The sequence below is a fragment of the Musa acuminata genome, chromosome BXJ2-5 (genome assembly GCF_036884655.1).
Source record: "Musa acuminata AAA Group cultivar baxijiao chromosome BXJ2-5, Cavendish_Baxijiao_AAA, whole genome shotgun sequence".
Classification (NCBI taxonomy): domain Eukaryota; kingdom Viridiplantae; phylum Streptophyta; class Magnoliopsida; order Zingiberales; family Musaceae; genus Musa; species Musa acuminata.
Window position 1 is genome coordinate 46,920,979 of NC_088342.1, and position 19,893 is coordinate 46,940,871.

Sequence of the window (19,893 nt, forward strand, 5' to 3'; positions counted from 1 at the left end):
GCTAATGATACAGTTCATCGGATGTCTTATCTTCCTATGCGATCTTATCTTAGTTTCCTCGATCTCAATACACATGCACTTTAGTAGTTTCTTGCTAAAGCTTACATATTACAGACAGGACTCAGGATTCTCCTCTGATCTATTGACATTTTCCATGCAGTAAGTACTCATGGCATGGGAAAAGCTGAAACAGTGTTTATGGCAGAAGAGGAAGTGACTGGCGAAGAGATCTGATTGGGTGATAGCACCAGTGTGCACGCATGGGATCAGTGGTCCATGGCCTACCTCTTCTTTGACTATGGATCAGTATCAGGGATATCAAAAGGGAAGCAGAAAACTAGTGAGACCTCCACATGTTCTTCCCCACCTGCAAGTTGGAACTTTGGTTCATGGTGAAGCAAGCACAAGGTGATAATAGCATCCATTGTTGAGTCCCTGTTAGAATACCAGTCTTCACCTGACGTGTTACCGGGCATGGGGTTGATGACTGCAGTAACAGGGCAGAATATTGTGATGCCTTATGAACTGGTAGGAAGAAGAAGAAAATGCCTCTGTCCTATTAAAAGAAACAGAAACAGAAACAGAGAGAGAGAGAGAGAGAGAGAGAGAGAGAGAGAGAGAGAGAGAGATGATCTTATTTTCATCAGACGATTCGAGCTCGACATCATATCGGGAGCTTCCTGAATCTGAATCTACTTCCTCAGGACAACACAGGTAGCCGAGAATTCTATGGCAGTGCTAACACAGGTGGCGACGGAATAGATGAGCAGTAGTGGCAATACAAAGTGGAGCGGCAAGCTTTTGACAAGCACATGAACTTCGGGTGGCTTTGAAAGATGCATATGAGCTAACGACCGTGACAAGGTCATGGCGGACCAGCCATGTAAAGCGACCTCTTTTGCAGCCAAGTCTTCTCTGAAAGAAACATAGGACAGGTCACTGTTGCTTGCACAATGAGGGAATGGAGTGGGAGGGAAGGGCACAGTTTCGAGTGGAGTGGTCAAAGAAAGGGGGCTGCAGATAGCAAAGCGAAGGTGAGAGTTGCAAGGAGACATGGCAGGGAGGCAGGTGGGGCCAAGGCCACAAATCCATGGTCATACTCCACATCTAAAGGTTCAATTTCATTTCATATCTAAACTAGTAGGTGAAATGATAGATCTTCAACCAAACATCTCGGATGGAATGGTAAAAGTTGACTGTTTTGTCACAAGTTCTGATAAGAACAGAGACAATGAGACGCAGAGCTGCTTGCAGTGTGTATTTTTGCATGCTAGATTGACTACAACATAGTTTACATTGACTCTTAAGTAGAGCTTTCATGACATGATTGTTCTTTTCAAGCATGCAATGATATATCTTTCAACCAAACATCTCAGATGGAATGGTAAAAGTTGACTATTCTGTCACAAAAGTTCTGATAAGAAGAGAAAGACGATGAGAAGCAGAGCCACCTGCAGTGTGTATTTTTGCATGCTAGATTGATTACAACATAGTTTACATTGACTCTAGGTAGAGCTTTTATGGCATGATTGTTCTTCCCAAGCATGCAATGAGCAAAAACTATGGAACGAGATTGGCCAAAACCAAAAGCAATCACAAAGTAATTATGTTTAGCTTCATAGTTGCATTGAGGGGTCAGTAACAAGAAACAATATGATATGTAACGATGTCTTCGTCGATCCCAGACTGATGCAGTAAGAGAAGACTGGATTGAACTACAAAGCTTAGCATCTTGTTCCAAAGCAACCCTGAAAGATCGACATTTAACATAACTGTCCATGTAATGCAAGAACCAATCAATGCATTCAGAAATAGATAGTTAGTCAGGTTCTGTATATTGTTTTTCAGCAATTTATCTAAGATGAACCAGAAATGTACAACTAGTTCTATTTAACAATCCACCATGGGACTCTTCTTGGACTCCTTATGGTGGCACGAGATTGAGATGTCTTAGGTATCTGCATGGAAAATTTCTGGGTTTAGTCTTTGAAATTGAGTTCAGATTGTACATACAATTTTCCACGGCAAGTCGAAGATCTTCCACCGAAAGAAAAAGGAAGGTCCGGAGGTGCAATTTTGCAACCTGGTTGGATAATTAACAGAACTAGTGCCACCCATTTGCCCAATTTCTAAAGTGATTTTTGGATTTCAGAATAGGCTGCCTACTGTTGTGTGCCTGCTTCGGAATATCATGCAACTCCATAACTTGTATCGTCCGCTGCTTCTTGGCTGCATCATATAAAGCACAAGTCACCCATCAGAGCTGTGATTTCTTTCTTATATAAAATAAATTTATGTAATACATTGAAGCTTATAAATTAACACAAACCATTTTCTGCTTGTCGGTAACCTTCATGAAGCTTTCGCTTTGCGAATTCCAGCTTAGCCCTGACCGAGGCCTCCTCAAAGTACATCGGTTCCTACATGACATGGAAAAGGTTTAGAGATCTAAGCTCTTTTTAACCTATCACAATGCATGTTTTTGTACATTCGGCAAAGCTTACATTTTGTGGAATCATTGGTGGCTTCCTTCGAAGTGTAGCAGTATCTTGTCGTGGTCCAGGTTTCACCTTACTGCATACATTCTGCTCAGAGGTATACTTTACTGGTCTGCCAGGCCCGGATTCAGCAATCACAGGCTTGCTTTGTTTGCTCATGATGCTTTGGGACTTTGCTTGCTCTATAGAGATATTGTGTGGCTTTGACTGCCTCGTTTCGAGTTCTTGTCTATTATTGTGTAGCTTCTCTTCTGATATAGCTAACTGTTGTGATTCTTGCCTCCTTATATTCTCTTCTGGCAAAATGGATCGCTGTGCTTCTTGCCTCCTCATCTCTACATTTTCCTCTTCTACAATATCTAATTGTTGGATAGGTTGTTGTATTCTTACCGTTTCACAATTGCCCGTAGGCCTTCGCCTATTCTGCCGCTTCTTATCGAACTCCCAATTATTTCTGAAATCTGCAGCAAATTGGCAGCAGGAGGATGATATTAATAATCTGGTTATCTCCATAAGAAAGAAAAACCAGACAATAACCAGCGAAGCCCCACTACTCACTTCCATCATCATCCATTCCATCAAAGAACTTTGCGAACCGAGAGCCAATAGACACATGAAACTAAACAAGATCAGTGTCCCGACCACTGGCAACGAATAAAGGGAAATGCCGAAAATTTATCTTATCTTTTACCTCCGAGAGTCGGATGGAAGTTGTCTGAGCAGTAAATAGAGCTCCCTCATCTAATGGGGGAGAAGGAAGCCCTTCCTCATCATCCACCATAGAAGGATTTACAGAGTCCGGAGAGTTATCTGTAAACCATAAGTTCGTAATCATCTATAAGAGATCGTATATGGCAGAGTGATGCCAGACACAAGACAAACATATAGTATACCAGCAATGGCACTGGTAGCACTGACCCATTCATCAACCAAAACCTTCCAACCACTGCAATCCAAATATAAACCAAAGCAATCATAAACAGTTACGATGAATTTATTAAATGATAATAACATTTTACGCATGCGAAAACAGAATGTCAAATCTCTGTGTTAGCCTAAGTTTGACATTGTTATGACCAAATGTCGTATAAACTACGGAAAGCGGTGGCATGAAGACTGATTAAAGTGCAAAACAAAAGGACATGCAAACATCTAATCACATCCAGTCCGAAGTGCAATCATGTACTCGATCTAAACCCCGCGAGCAACAATGGCATCTTAAATTTGCACCAGTCCATGAGAACAAAGTCAGTGTGCTAAATTCTACCGAAGTTGTCGTTTGCTTTGCCACCATCCATAATTTGTAATATAGCAAAAGAAACTCACTCGATCAGAGCGCGAACTAGGTGGCGAATTTGCTGTGAGTTGTGTTTGCGCAGGCCATTCACAGCCCTTCCAATCTCGGTCACCTGAGATCCGAACGTAAACAACAACAAAAGAAAAATCAACAATGTAAAGAAATAACTTTAGAGAGGAATGTTGTATCAGAATACAACACCTTCAGAACATCGACAGAAAGTTCCATCAGTTGCAGCCGCCTCAACAACTCGAACAGGACATTATCAGACTGCAAAGCAGTATCAGCAAGTCAAGACAGACAGCTCAATCAACTAAACAATCCAAATTGACTACATCAATATACATCTGCATGAGCTACAACTAGATATCCAAATTGAACCAAAGAAATGTAGGCAAAACAGAGAAGAATTCATGTTCTGAATGCATTGCTAAATCAAGGCAAAGGTGAGTATGTGAGAGGAAGACGATGGCACGAACAGACCTCCTCATGGTGGTTGGCGAGGATCTCCTTTATACTCAGCACCTCTTCGACGATTTGACCTTCCTCTTCGATCTCTTCGGTGAGCGCCTCCGCCTCGTCGTACGTGTAATTGCTCACCACCCTCGTAGACGACTCGGGCCCGTCGTTGCTGCTGTCCACCTTGTTCTCCTTCTCCCCGACCCTCCTCACGCTGCCACGCCCCTCCTCTACCTCTGCCCCTCGCGGGTCGACGCGGTCGCAGCCGAGGCACCGTGGCAGCAGCGCAGCGAAGAACTTCTCCACGAGCCCATCCCTTCTGCTCCTGAACTCCTCGGGGTAATCCGACGCCGCGACGACGATCGCGTGCTCCATCACTCCGAATATATCAGAGTCGGCGCTCCGGAAGAACTTCCTCCAGTAGTCAACCGAACCGGGCAAGCTCGCCATGGCGGCGGCCGTTGCTCCTGCGAAGAACGACCCCAGCAGTCCGAGGCCAAATCCGTCACGATCAGGCGGTTCACGGTCGGGAGACGACCCAAGATCAATTTTTTTTCGCCGATCGACGGCGTTTTCGATGGATTATCCCCAAAAATCAGATTTTTTTTCCGTGAAAATCCGAAATTTCTCAGAGCAGATGAGGCCGAGGGGGTCCTATTCCTAGTCGTAGGACGACAGCGTCACGACCATGAGGTTCGCGGTTGGTAGACGACTCAAGATCGATTTTTTTTCGCCGATCAACGGCGTTTTCGATGGATTATCCCCAAAAAACAGATCTTTTTTCCACGAAACTCCAAAACTTCTCAGAACAGATGAGGCCGGGGGGCAGAATCGATCAACTTCGGTACTATTTCTAGTCGTAGGACGACATCGTCTTCAACCCCACGCGCTTATCCGGAACATCTCTACCCCTCGCGACAAAACTAGAACCGCCAAATCCAGTAAGACAACATGAAGCTAGCTCGATCACTCACCCACACTGTCAAGTTTTCCCCTCTCCTCTCTCAGCCAAACTCTCGCCGCACTCCTAAAAACCAAGTTTTTACCTCAGTTCTCCAAGTAAAACATTAAGAAGGAGAGATGTCTCTACAGCACCCGAGAGTCGAAAGCAAAAGTGGAGAGAAGAGGTGGAAGCATAAAATGCAGAGAGAGAAAATTTGGAGCGTGATGATCGCATCTACTCTTTCATCCACTTGGCGTGCGGGTGTGCCGACAATGTGGCGAGACAGTCTAACAAATGGCGGGTCAGAAGAGGTGTTGGGATTTGTCGTGCTTTAGTCAAAAGGATCATTTTGGGTGGAATAATCTATATTTTATATTATTATTAAAAAAAATTAATCTTAATATCTAATTGGATAAATCTTTTTAAATATGTATTATATATCATTAAAACCTTAGGAGGTTAATATTTTATTTTATTTTATACCGATTAATTCTAACTTAAATGTCGAATGAATCTCGATAACTATTTTCAATTCTATAAAAACATCCACATAAAATTAAGGTTTAATTAGGTAAATATAATCAAATTAGGTTAATAATATGTGTCAACTCGAATTCTAGCAAACATATATTTTGAATTACAAATATTCTATTATGCTTTTTTTTTCATAAAGTGTTTATTTTCATCGTTTTAAATTGATCCGAGTATCGTTGGGATCTTAGCGAATAATATCCGAGAACTAATTTTATACGAACTCTATGTTTTTATTTTATTAATATTAAAAAAAATTGAATTGAAATATATATATTGGATAGAATTTTTTTATTCGGATCAATAACTTTTTATCATGTTGATCTAAATCACGAAAATATTTCTAAAGACTGTGGATGAGATTAAACATCACGTCGGATGAATTGACCTTCCTTATTAAGTTTTCGTGAAGAGATGGTGGTTCTAACATCATTTTTTTTCTCGTGGATGACCGATTGAATGAACAAACGATAACAAAAAGGGTCGAAGAAGGTCCATACCATGTAACCAAGTGAGGATGTAGCATGCTCGTCCTTCTCGGATCATCGAGTGATATTTTATTTTCGATTCAAGAATTTCACCACTATAAATTAAAATTTATTTGAAAAATATGAAGTTTATCGAAAGAAGATGAATAAATGAATGAAGAAAAGTGGGAGATAAAATAAAGTATATTCTGTGTCTACTTTGGTTTGGTGGTGTTGGAATCTATTGCATTTCATGGCCAAATGTCATATTCTACTTTCGGTGCCTTTTATGGGGATGTGGCTCTTTTTTATATTTTAACACTGCCTTCGACAACTTAAAGATTTAGGTTTCCAAGAAGTGTCATAATATTATTCTCGAATTTTATTTTTATTTTTTTTCTCTTTTCACATTGTTTTTATTGTTATTATTATTATTATATATAATATCAACTATATTTTTTTACTTTTTGATTAATTACCATATGTATAATTATTTTGATTAGTATCATATGATTCGGACTTAACTAATATTACTTTCATGCGATATCAAGATAACATACATATTGTAATTCTCTAAAGTCCAATAAAGTTCTCCGCATAAGAAAACATATTAGTCGAAAAGATAAGTAATAAGTTCAAGCAAAATTTTATTAAATAATTATCATAGTCACGTGATACTCTTGTGACATTCGTAGTCTATCGTCTTCCAATAATAAGGTTAGTCAAAGATATACAAAAGATACGATGGATGAGTTGATGAATAAATACTTAATTGGTAAATTATCGATGCTCCACCAAAAGTCATCTATTTTATTTTTTTTATAAAAATAATCATTCCATAAAAGGTCTAAGATTCGATTCGTATAGTTTTATCATCTTCGTATAGTTTTATCGTCGAAATCGTGTGAGCACTTAACTGTGATTTTTCTTATCGAACATCACCCAATAAACTTACATGCATATTTTGATGAACGAGTGTCCCAAAACAGATCAAAATCTTCCTATCGCAATACATGTAAGAAAATGGTACCGAAGAAACAGGTGGAGAGCAGTCTCTATATTTTCTCTCTCTTAAGATGGGGATGAGATACATATATTCACATTGGAAACATGGTGGTCCAAAACCTGGCATTCTTCTCTGACTCTCACACCACTTCACACCCTCATTTAAGCCACGAAGCTTCCATTGATTTGACTTGTCTCCTTTCGAGACCTCATGCAACTGCTCCTTGCAGCCAGTAGTATCACGTTTGATTCATCTTCTCCAGCTGGAGCACAAAAAGGACTGAGAAAAATGGGACATGTCGTTATGTGCTATGGAAGAGGGAGATTGACCTCATGCAGCTGCTCCTTGCAGCGTGTATCACATTTGATTCATCTTCTCCAGATGGACGGAACTAAAAAAGGACTGAGAATGGGACATGCCATTATGTGCTGTGGGAGAGGGAGATGGGCTCAGCTTTGGTTCTGCTGTCCGGCAGCCATTGCTGTGTTAGCAGCTCTGCAATAAAGAAGAGGGAACAGAAGAGGATGACATCTCTGCAAACCACCGATAGGGATGCGTGTCATCCTCTCACCTCACCTGAATATATGATTATGTAATTCACACGCACACTGACATAAACGTATGATTAAATATTCTTATGATTTTTTTTTATTTTTTATTATGTTACTAAATAAAGTTTTTAAAATGACACACTATCGGGATGTCGACATATTAACGATATATGATCTTCTCGTATACACGAGAATATCAATTCAATAATACGTGATTGACACTTCGACTTCCGGTAGATAAATATCGGCGTGAACGATTAGAATTTAAAATAAATTTATAATTTTTGGATTCAATAGTGTTCCTCACAACTTGATGAGCCGTAGATTTATAATTATACCTTCGACTCTTCTAATTATAATTTAATTCTTCATACCTCTCTATCACACTATAAAAAACTATAAATTAGAGACATGATACAACATATCACATCATATCTTCCTACGTAACCCCTTGTTATAATATAAAATTATCCTCAAAAGAACTTGATACTTATTGAGTCATCTAAATCTTTTGATGACTAAACCAGAGTTACGTCGAGTATGTCCTTAACGTAGTTCTATAATATTCAAATTTATAGATTTGACACTTAACTCAATTTTACATATGATATTCTTGAAAAAAAGAGTGACGATTGAAAATGAGTCATAATCTTAACAAGTAATAAAAGCAAGACTTTAGATGGATTGATCTATTAATCTTATTGTTTTGATAAAGAGAAGGGACTATAATTAACTTCTCAAGAAAAAATTAAATTAATAATTTCAACAATATCCTTTATTTTCTTTTTAAAATATTTAACTCTTTATATTTCTTTATCCATAGAATACATTTAGTAATGTATTTACGTAAAACAATTATAACTATAACATCTCAATTTAGATCTACATTGAAAATGGATCAGAATGTAGATCGACGTATAAGAGCTTGATAAATTTATTTCTTGAGTTTAAATATTTTTAGCTAATAGTTTAATCTCAACGAAGTTAATGCTATCAGATCGATAGTGACAATTAGCATTAAAACTATGTGAATTTGTTCAATAAGTGAGCTAAATATTTAGATTCACTTTATATTAATAATCTTTCTTTTAATATTGCATTTATTAACTTAATTGCTTTTATACCTTTCACATTTATAATATAACAAATTTCTCACCCATATTACATTGTGTAGGAGCCCATGGAAGCCCAACTCCTAATAATCTAAAATCAATATGCAACTTTCATTTTGTCAAATTAATCCAACCCATCAACTCCCACATTTATATTTTGATGCTTCAAGCACTATATTTCAGTTGGGATGTATGCCTTCAAATGCTATACTTAACATTAAAAGATGCATGTATTCGATCTTAAATAATCAAAACTTATGATTTTATTATTAGTATAATTATCGTCATCATTAAGAAATATTTTATGGGATATTATCTTCCTTTCTATTTCATACAAGAAGCTATCTTTTGATCAGATCAAAAAATCATCCGATTCCAATCTTCATACAGATCATCACGAGACACATAAATAGATCCACTTTGATCATCGGAAGAGCTTCGGAGATACCTTAGCGGGCACTTCATCACTCGTGTGTATATGAACCCAAATCGTATCGAACTAGCTCAAAAGTCATCGATTTCTATTATAACAATATTTATAGAACTTCAAATGTATTAAGATTCATTCCTTCAACTAACATTCATATAAAACATATAAAATAATTATAATATTTTTTAAACTAATTTTCATAAAAAATAATATATACAAATGTAAACTATCTTTCATTAATCTTACAAAATCTTTAGTTGGTAGTATTTTCCAAAATAAATTGAGTGTTTGAATCCTTTATCTTTGATCAATAAATATAAGAATCATTACAAGATTTATAATATCTTAATATGTATATATGTTTTTAGATTTTATAAAATATATTTAAACTTAAAATTTTCGAGGAGTAAATAGTAATACCATTTATTTCAAAAGGATATATATGGAAAATTGGCACTATAACGCAGTCCATATGGGGGACTGCGGAAGAAAGAGAGAGAGAGATCCGACCTCCCTCTCCCATGGCGATCTCACGGTTCCCCAGGGGCAAAGAGAAGCCGAGATCCCTCATCGTACCCCTCCTGTTCGCCATCTCCGCCGCTGCCCTCGCACTCCTCTGGGTCGCGTTCTACTCCGCGGTCCCTGCCTCCCTGTTCTTCTCCATCGCGTCGCCGCGTGCGGCGGACGAGGAGGGACCGACCGGGTTGGAGCGGAAGTACTTGTACTGGGGGAACCGCATCGATTGCCCCGGGAAGCACTGCGATTCCTGCGCCGGGTTGGGCCATCAGGAGTCCAGCCTGAGATGCGCCCTCGAAGAAGCCCTCTTCCTCCACAGGTGCAATTCGATTGCCTCTTTCCTTTTTTGTAATTGCTATTTTCAATTGCCTCTGTCTGATTTGGCCACAGAAACTTGTTTCGGAGTTCATCTTTCGGTAAAGTTAGTTCACATCTTTCTTGATGTTTAAGTTGATGATTCTTTGAAGAGTTTAGCGAGCCTCTCTTTTTCTCCTTTTAAATTAGGGTGATTGAGTGTTGTTGAATTCAATAAAGATTTCTTCTTGGTAGGTATGTCAAGTGCTTCTCATGATTTTCTCTAGAAATATTTGCGCTGAATAGCCCTCTTATTATTCTATGTTTTATATTATGTAGTAGAAACTTCATGCTAAGATTTGGTGCCTTCTTGGTAGGTATGTCAAGTGCTTCTCATGATTTACTCTAGAAATATTTGCGCTGAATAGCCCTCTTATTATTCTATGTTTCTATATTATGTAGTAGACACTTCATGCTAAGATTTGGTGCCCGGTACCTTTGCCACCTCTGTGTAGTCTGCATTGGCAGGAGCCTCCTGCACCGACCCTCTTTTTATCATATAGTAGAAACATGAGACCTGGTAATTATGTGAGATTTGAAATCCGTCTAACATTTTTTTTGCATCTTCCCTGCAGAGTGTTCGTAATGCCATCTAGAATGTGCATCAATCCAATACATAACAAGAAGGGCATCCTGTACCAGCCCAGGAATGCAAGTGCAGATGAGATGTGCGGTCACTTGGTTCCCCTTTTGCATCTGAATACAGAACAAAAAATAATTTCTTCATGATTTTGAGTTAGGAAGTTTTTTCATTCGCATAAGCCTGAATCTCATACATTTTGGTGGTTGCCACTCATTCAACTTGGTGCTTTGCCATTTCTCACGTTTTAGGACAGCTCTTTGTTGTGAGATTCTCCTTATTTCGAATGGTTATTTACACATTTCCATCTGTCATCTTACGTTTTTTCTTAGTTGATTTTATGAAGATAGTCCATAAACCTTCCAGTAAAGGTGCAGAAAGCACAACAAGCTTTGCGAGAATTAAACTTGTCCTCTCGACATAGTTATATGATCACTCAGTTGGCTATTTCCCGGCCATATTGCAAATGCCATAGGCTTTCTGCAAGAACTTTGTATGTATCACCTTGTAGTGTATCATAAATAAAGAGGATAAAAACATGCTTATATGCTCATTTATGCGACTTTGCACCCTTTCTTTTAATGTGTAACTGACCATCTTCTCCCATTTAAATCCTTGTTTTGTGGTTATTTAGTTGGAGCTTTGCTGTTCTAATCTTTGACCCTCGACCCTTGTTTTTAGAATGTCTTAAATAAAGCATGTTTGATTTCCTGTTGGAATTATTAGTCTTTGTTCTTTTTTTTTCAATTTGTGATATGTATCTCCTGACCATCCATCTAAACAAAGGTCACTTATTTTTAACAGCAGTTCTCAATGATTGTGGATGACATAGCTCTAAGCCCATGTAACTGTAACTTATTGTGAATAGAATTTTGGAAAAAGTTGTGATTTCCTTTTTCATGTTTTTAGGTGGGCAGCAAGTTCATGTGCTATGGACTCTCTATATGATCTGAGCCTCATTTCAAGTAAGGTGACAGTGATTTTGGACAATTCAAAGATGTGGTCTCGTATAGTGTCAGCAGGTGTGAAATTAGGAAGCAAGGGAGTGGCACATGTGGAAGGAGTTAGTAGGGTTGATCTCAAGGAAAATAGCCAGTACTTTAATGTGTTACTAATTAACCGCACTGCAAGTCCTCTTTCATGGTAATCATCCACTCATGAAATTCTGCTTATTTTCCAAGATGTCAGCATGGTTAAATGATGCACAACTTTGCTAGGTGATCTTTGAAACCTCAAGCGCTAGTCTTGATCATGATAAACATCCAGGTTTATGGAGTGCAAGGAACGAACTAATCACAGCTCTGTTTTGCTGCCACATTCTTTTCTTCCAATGATGGCTGCCAGAAGACTCAGAGATGCCGCAGATAAGGTATTGGTTCTTCAAAGTGCATTTCACTTGAATATGGTATGCTTGACTAGATCACTCTGAAACTTTAAATTCTTTGACAAATATAATCATCATTTATTGGCAACTATCTGATGATCTAAGTAATGCTTTTTCATGGAAAATGCATTTTCTTTTCTAGTGTCTGTTGTTTCTATAATTAGTAATGAATGGTTCTCCTGTTAAATTGTTTGCTTGGTTTGCATGTGAATTGCCAGAACAGAGCTGTGACCTCAGAGCATGGCATGAGTTATGCGATTGCAGACAAATGATGCATGTCAAAATCACTGGAAGATATGAATTAACAAGAAAATGATTTTTTATGCATATAATTAGTTAGAAAATTAGAGAAGTTGTAGATAATTCCAGGCTTCCAGCAAATGGGAAAGATCGTAAACTTGTGCTCATACACATTTCAGTCTTTTTGCCTAGTGGTTCTGCATTATACTTTTGCATAGAAGGGAAAGCCTTTTGTAATTTTTCCATCCTTAGTTTTAAGTGTTCAGACTGTATTGAAAAAGCATTAGTTTTCATGATTCTTTAGTGGTCTTAAAGAAAAGTGCTTTGACAGATTAAAAATATACTTGGTGATTATGATGCTATTCATGTGCGCCGAGGGGATATAATAAAGACCAGAAAAGACCGATTTGGAGTTGAGCGGAGCCTTCATCCCCATCTTGATCGAGATACTCGCCCTGAATTCATTCAGCGGAGGATTGCAAAATGGATCCCACCAGGACGGACACTATATATTGCTTCAAACGAGAGATCACCTGGCTTCTTTTCACCACTCTCTTCTAGGTATGCTTACAACGTTAACCACGTTTTGGCTGCTTATAATTCCTCGATTACTACATCTATTGATTGAAGTTTATGCTCATGCACTACATGCCTATAGACATAACTATATCTATCGATCTAGACTTGAAATCTTCAAATATGATTTATATTCTGCCTTTGAACTCAAATATTGAAGTGCTGAAATCTTGGTATCTGAGACTTAATTTTTCATCTACTCTCTGATATACCTTGAAAAAGTCTCTTTCACCTAAGAAGTTCCTGTTTAAGTGTTGACTTACATTTTAGTAGTTGACTTCCCTAATCTGCAGCTTCTTGCTGCTTGTACTCAATCCTCTATGGTTGAGATTCTAGACAATTGTTTATAAAACATTTCCTTCTTTAAAAAATTGTTCCATGTTAAATGGAGATCGGACACAACATCTGCACCCACCAATTTGTATCATTATGATAGGTCATTACTTGACAAGAACCTGTTGGACTTGGCCAATATTGGTCTGGAACTGGTCGATCTCTTTAAATGATTACATGCCAGCTTAATTTATTCTGGCGGTCGCTACTTTTACTCCTTAAATGAATAATATCATTTTGTTCATCTATTCATTCTGTCAACCCCTTGCGTAATAGCCAGTAAATTACTAGTCGGATATTAAAGCTCGATTTGATGTTTGCTTATTATGATTTGAACATCGCAGCTACAGATTGGCGTACTCATCAAACTTTAGTGACATTTTGGACCCATTGGTCGATAACAATTATCAGCTTTTTATGCTGGAAAGATTGATATGGGCAGGAGCTAGAACCTTTGTCAAGACATACAAGGAAAATGAGAATGATCTCAGCCTCACAGATGACCCGAAGAAGAATACAAAGAACTGGCAAATACCTGTTTATACCATAGATGGCGAGGAAAGCTAACATTGTTTCATTCAGGAAATCTTGCATTCCATTCTCACGACTTTTTTTGCGATCCAACGAGAAGCAAGAAGGGTATGGCAGTTCCAGATCTTTCAGCTGACAATTTGGGGTTCCCAATTGCTTTCTTTCTTTACAAAGATTAGTAATTGTTGTGTTCTGTACATGCTGATACAGTTTGTTTACAGGATAGTTTTTTTGTTATATTCTTTCTATGGTAACTTGTAAAACAAATTGATACCATGAATCCTCAGTTTTGTGGTTTTTGTTTGAGCAAGTGAAGGTAGATCTTGGCAACAAAGTTAAAGATATCTGTGTGTCACAGATCTACCATGAATCCTTTGTTTTGTGGTTTTTGTTTGATCAAGTGGAGGTAGATCTTGGGACCAGAGTTAAAAGATGTCTCTCTCTGATACTGATTTCAACACCTTGTTGGATACTGACTTGTACCGCTTGGTATCACTAAGAACAAATGCAAGGATAATTATAGATTATATAAGTACATGGATATTTGAAATCTTACTTGACAAGTACTTGGAGCTGCGATGAAGCAATCGTGTTGAAGTCAATCCTAACTTAACCACAAACCACACAAGCACTGATGCTTTCTCTCTCTCTCTCTGTCTCTCTCAATTCTCCACTTGATCCAACTTGCAAATCCACCAAGTTCTCAATCCCTTCTCAAAATCCCAGCAGCTGGTGCACTACAGGTTACAGAAGATATTTCTACCTACTGAAGCAACAGGTCCTGCAGTAGAAGCTTTTCCATGACAATACAATCAAGAGCAAGTAGCAATTTTCACATTCAAATTAAGCCCTATAAACCACCACAGCTTCACCCATCTGGTAAATGTCTACTAGCTTGACTGGTTAAGATTTTGATCGTCGATAGTAAAATCCTTACAGTGAATTCCATTTTCACCTCTTAACCTGTGCACACTTCCACATTCTCTTTAACATTAGCATATGCCATAAGCATATTGAGATTTAATAATAAGATTGAGTCAGGGCAAAAACCGTGTTCAAATGGCAACCTGTTCAAGGAAATGGCATCACTAACATATTTCACTTTAACATTCAAGTAAAAAGCTATATAATGACAATCAAGTAGCTAAGATGTATCCATAGCTGTATAACAAAGTAGCAGCAGAACATACTGAAGCTAGAGATATTGCATAGATTTTGCATATCAAATTCCAACATCTAAACTACAGCAATCTTAAGTAAAATGACATGCTAGGAAAATAGTTCATTCTGGAACCAAAAGAGCTCAGCTTTCTACTAGAGCATTCTCGATCCTTCCATTGGCAAACCATCATCAGAAGCAGTTCAATAATAGGGCTGGTGATCTCCAATTTGTTTTCTTTGTGCAAAGCCTGCACTAATATAAAAAGGGATGAGAAGTTTCTTTTTCATTAGTCTCACTTGCATCAGAAATTTCTCAACTCAATCAAGCAATTCTGAAATCCGAGTCTTCCTGAATGCATCAGCAGTTGTGAGTTGTATTGCCATAGCCCTGTTAGGAGATATGTTATCAGCTTTCATCCTTTCCCTGAACCCATATGCTGGAGATTTCGCATTTATGTAGGTCTGGAGTAATAATTGATACGGCCTCGATTTCACAACATATCCAATCTGCCTCAGCTGCTGAAAGATCTTCTCAGCATTATGGATGTCTCCCCTTGCAGAGTACCTTTCTAACACCGACATATATGAGCCATAGAGGGGTCTAGACTCATTCTGTTTGGATGCTTTGAGCAATATGGAGTCAGCTTTCTCCAATTCCCCAGCCTTCACGTACAGCTTAATGAGTCCATCCCAAGTCACAGGACCAATGTAGCAGCCATCGTCTGACATCCGCTTTGCCAATTCCTTTCCCTTAGATAGAAGCTTATTATCTGCATAAACCTTCAGCAATGCGTTGTAGTATTTTGTTGAGAGCTTCTTCCATATCTTGAGCATGTTTTCAAAGACTTCCTCTGCATTTTCTACCTGTCCAAGCTTGCCCCAAGCCTCTATTGCAGCTAAACACTCACCTAGACGTGGGTTAGACATGCAAATATTCCAAATTCTTTCCACATCATCTGCTTTACCAAGAGCAGCATAAAGAGGAAGAAGATCCCTGCAAGGAGCACGGTTCTCCTTGATGTCATCACCTTCCATCTCCCTTAAGGTCGCTTCTGCTTTCTCATTCAGGCCTGCAAATACATAGTGCCTTGCAACCATAGCACGAGTCAGCAAATCGGGCTCCACGCCTTCAGCCTTCATTGTGTCCAAAATTTGCTCCATGCCTGATATATCATATGCACGACCTTTTGTGTCTATCAATAGCCTGTACGTGATGAGATTTGGTTTCACATTCTCCTTTTCCATCATCACGAGGACATCAGCAATCTTCTTCTGATCTACCCACTTATAAAGCAGCAGCAGTTGGTTGCAAGCAAATGCCGAAATGGGGACGCCAAGAGCCTTAATTCTATTAAAAACATCTTCTGCTTTCTTTACATTGGTAGCAGAAACACAATGATATAGGAGAGTTCTGTACACCACCTCGCCTCTGAGGGATTTTGGAATTTCCTCTATGTATTTTTCAGCCTTTTGAATACCAAGTACTTTAGCGACCAAATCCAAATGGGTAGCATAGTCACGCTCAAGAAATTCAACACGGTTAGTTGCTTCAAGCCACTCAACAAACTGCAAAAGATCACAAAAGTTCATTGTACTAGGTTACTAGCATCCAAATACCCAAAAAAGGTGACTACTTAAATAGCATTTATTCCTTACCAAAGAAGCATTTAATGGCACTGAACAAAGAAAATGTTATGGACATAATCTTTTGTCTGTTTGCTACAAATTCATACACAAGCATGCAGATATAAGTGCTCTTATTATCTCCCTTGAGATCTTAAAGAAATATTGATATATCAACAAAATAACGAGAGGTTAAAATCAAATAAATATGTAAAAGTACAGGAAGGCAAAATAGACTGGTCCAAATTGAAAGATAATGTTCTTGTCGTTTGAAGACAAAGGCCATGGTTATCAACTTAGTCTGAACAAAAAAAAAATCCTCCTCAGTTTCAATCTATACATCTTTAGGACATTCATTCACCCATGTGACTTGCTCACATGCTATCACTTAGCAGTTTCATGCACTTAGAAAAAGCAGGGCATGATAATTTATCTAACCAAGTAATATCATAGTCAATAAGGTCAACAACAAAAATCATAAACATTACAAATTTACACTGATGGAAAATCTACTTAGATAAAAAAAAGTCACCTGTAGAGCCTTTCCATAGAGCCGGTGCTTCCTAAGATTCAGCAGTACAAGTGAGATTTCTCCTTGTCCTAGAGGATTCCCTTCTTTGACCCACTTATCAAGTGTGCCATTAAGCGAGTATCGTGGATTTTCTATTATGATTTTGGAAAGTTGTGATTCAACCCTCCTCTGTGTTTTCTTTTCAACAGACAAATCTGTTTCACTGTCCAACAAACTAAGTGCATCAGCAGCAGCATTGTTCGTCTCCTCTTCAGACATCTCTCCTTCAGACATCAACTCCTCGTCGTCCTCTTTTTCCTTAGGTCCTACCATTGCATCATCTTCTGGCGGTACATCTAGATCAGAAAACCCATCTTCTAGATCATCAGCCTTCTGGCCCGATCTCGCCCTAGCATGAGAAGAAAGGTTTCGACACCATAGGAAAGACTTTGTATGACTTGTATGATACAAACATTCACTGGAATACAACTTAGAAATTATGGAAGTCCCAGATATGCTAAAACTTTTGTCATCATGCCCTTCTTCATGCGCCAAGTAATTTCTTGACAGTACTGAGTCAGCACAACATGCTCGAGCTAACAAAATGCTGCAATTCTGAACCCTGACATTAGCATAGAAATTGATCAAAAGATCAATAACACCTCAAATTAATATTGAATTTTCAATTGTTGCTCATAAAGTTAGTCTTCAATCCTAGTCTAGCTCAAGGATTCGGTGAGACATTTATTATCTGTTCTTTCTTGCAACCCAGATAAATACATCACCTCAGATTTTTATCAAGTTTGCATGAATCACGAGAAACTTAGCATTATCACTCTACCAGTTCTACAAACAAAGATTAGTAATAAATACCTTATTTTATAAATATTGGCCAAATTATGAGCACTTATTACTGCACAAACATAAGAACGAATGGAATAATTATCAAGAAACTATAGCAATAACTACGATAACCACAAAATGATAGGTAAAGTACCAACATTACCAACTCATCCCGCCACCTGGGCTTAGGAGGCCACCTAAGCAAAAGCAGCCTACGATCCCTGCCTGTCCCAGCTTTCCTAAGAGAGTTCGCAAGACTCACTCCTCACTAACACCACGGCTGAAGAAAGGGCCATATATTAATGGCCGACGGCATGGTTCGCTTCCCCCACACCCTCCTTCCGGACAACTGAAGGAGGGAGCACTCCCTGTCTAACTCAAAATGGCTAAAAGGCCAGACAGGGAATGCCATCCCGATCACCTAGCATCGGCGCTAGCCTCGGGACGACATGCCGATAAGCTGCCTCCATTAAGAGTCCTTGGCGAGCAAGGTAGGGGGGACCCTCACCAATCCCCGTCCTCGCCGCTAAGCGCCCAGGTATAAAAACCAAGTCCTGGACCAAACAAGGACAGGAAAGTAAGCACCATACTTTCCTGAATACTGCTAACTCTCTCCTCCCCTACCCCTTTGACTTAAGCATTGGGGGGGTCACATTAGGACATCCCCCAACGCTTACCTATTGTATAGGATCCCCGGTGCGACAAAGGAGGCACTGCAAGATGACTCTCCCACGGGTAAGGTGGTTCGTCCTCCCAGGCCAATTCACTCCCCCCACAGGCAAGAAGCTCTTCACGCCAGCTCTCTACGTCGACGCCTCACGCCAGCTCCCCGTAGGCCAGCCAGCTCTCCATAGCGCCTCTCTACACCCATGCCTCACGCCAACCTCCCACAACAGTTCTCCATGCCAGCTCTTTACGTTGGCACCTCGCGCCAGCTCCCCGCAGGCCAGCTCTCCACAGTGGCTCTCTACGCCCACGCCTCACGCCAACTCTCCACAACAGTTCTCCATGTAAGCTCTCCAGGAAGGACCTGCACTTTTGGCACTGAATCAAGCCGAGCTGACTCGTCAGTCGACGGCCTCAGTGTAACAACAGTGGTCTACCGGGAGCAGAAGGTTGCTGCCATGCCGTCCACCACTGGGAAAAGGGGTTAGCATCCGGGTGGCAGTGAGTTGGCAGGCCAGTCGGCAGGTCAAGACTGATGTCAGCATATTCCCTATCAGGCTATTTCTTCTTTCTTCAAAGGCTTATCGCCTTGAGATCAAACAAGATGCAACCTCAAACATAAATGACAAGTATAAAGACGAAATATTTCAAAAGAACAGTTGCTCAAAGCACGATTTTTTGATACGCAACACAAATGCTAGCATAAAGCAATCAACAAACTTCCTCACAAACCATCACTTGAAACTTTAGATGATAATGACAACAGGGCAAATAGAAGCCCGCAGTATCAGAAAGAAGAAGCAGATTAGTTCTTCCCCTGGATATCTCAGGATGAATTCGAGAAACGAGAGAATATCCGCAACGCTCACCTCGTGGAGCTGGCAGCAGCTCTTCGGAGCCCCAACATGACGATTCCTCTGCCGATTCCGCAAATACAAGAGAATCGAACGTAGTAGGGGAAAGACCAAGAACTCTCTAGCGCTCAACGGAGCTCAAGAATTAGACACGGAGCGAGGAAGCGACGTTAGCCGCCCGTGAAACCCTAAACCCTACTGACCTCAGGATGGCACAGAGCACTCGTTACAGCAGCTTAATTTTGGGTTGGGCTCCAAAATGTCAACGGACCTATTTGGGCCGCATAAATGACGTCATATACATTGAAAAATGACGCCATATACACGTAACCGCCGCATATTACATAGCACATGATGGGTCCCACTCTTCCGCCATTTCGGAGTGAGCCTTCCTGGTTGTTACAGGCAGCAAACAGCGGTTTACGCC

The 19,893-nt window shown here is 39.5% G+C and overlaps 3 protein-coding genes across 6 annotated transcripts; 1 reads left to right on the plus strand and 2 right to left on the minus strand.

The window, feature by feature from the left end:
- Nucleotides 1-1,434: 1,434 nt before the first annotated feature.
- LOC135585621 (probable mediator of RNA polymerase II transcription subunit 26b) lies at nt 1,435-5,521 on the minus strand. 2 transcript variants are annotated; one of them, XR_671791.3, is made up of 10 exons: nt 4,279-5,521; nt 3,997-4,065; nt 3,825-3,907; nt 3,392-3,444; nt 3,190-3,308; nt 3,057-3,084; nt 2,505-2,959; nt 2,330-2,420; nt 2,014-2,229; nt 1,435-1,748 (listed from the first exon to the last, which is right to left on the minus strand). XR_671791.3 is itself a non-coding variant. In XM_065110089.1 (9 exons), the coding sequence occupies exons 1-9, from the start codon at nt 4,702-4,704 to the stop codon at nt 2,105-2,107; spliced, it is 1,449 nt and encodes a 482-aa protein (XP_064966161.1). In that variant the 5' UTR covers nt 4,705-5,521; the 3' UTR covers nt 1,782-2,104. The 2 variants fall into 2 exon arrangements, 1 of the variants encoding a protein (XP_064966161.1); XM_065110089.1 differs by lacking the exon at nt 1,435-1,748 and having other exon boundaries at nt 1,782-2,229.
- Nucleotides 5,522-9,774: 4,253 nt separating this feature from the next.
- On the plus strand, nt 9,775-14,178 carry LOC103986241 (uncharacterized). Of its 2 annotated transcripts, XM_009404183.3 has the most exons (6): nt 9,775-10,129; nt 10,740-10,832; nt 11,654-11,887; nt 12,011-12,113; nt 12,700-12,929; nt 13,622-14,178. In XM_009404183.3, exons 1-6 carry the CDS (start codon nt 9,816-9,818, stop codon nt 13,842-13,844), a joined length of 1,197 nt encoding a protein of 398 aa, XP_009402458.2. In that variant the 5' UTR covers nt 9,775-9,815; the 3' UTR covers nt 13,845-14,178. The 2 variants fall into 2 exon arrangements, with proteins under 2 accessions (XP_009402458.2, XP_009402459.2); XM_009404184.3 differs by lacking the exon at nt 10,740-10,832.
- A 700-nt stretch (nt 14,179-14,878) lies between these two features.
- Nucleotides 14,879-19,677, minus strand: LOC135613098 (pentatricopeptide repeat-containing protein At1g80270, mitochondrial-like). Of its 2 annotated transcripts, none has more exons than XM_065110091.1 (3): nt 19,482-19,677; nt 17,125-17,512; nt 14,879-16,535 (listed from the first exon to the last, which is right to left on the minus strand). In XM_065110091.1, the coding sequence occupies exons 1-3, from the start codon at nt 19,517-19,519 to the stop codon at nt 15,288-15,290; spliced, it is 1,674 nt and encodes a 557-aa protein (XP_064966163.1). In that variant the 5' UTR covers nt 19,520-19,677; the 3' UTR covers nt 14,879-15,287. The 2 variants fall into 2 exon arrangements, with proteins under 2 accessions (XP_064966163.1, XP_064966162.1); XM_065110090.1 differs by having other exon boundaries at nt 17,125-17,725; nt 19,482-19,676.
- Nucleotides 19,678-19,893: the final 216 nt, after the last annotated feature.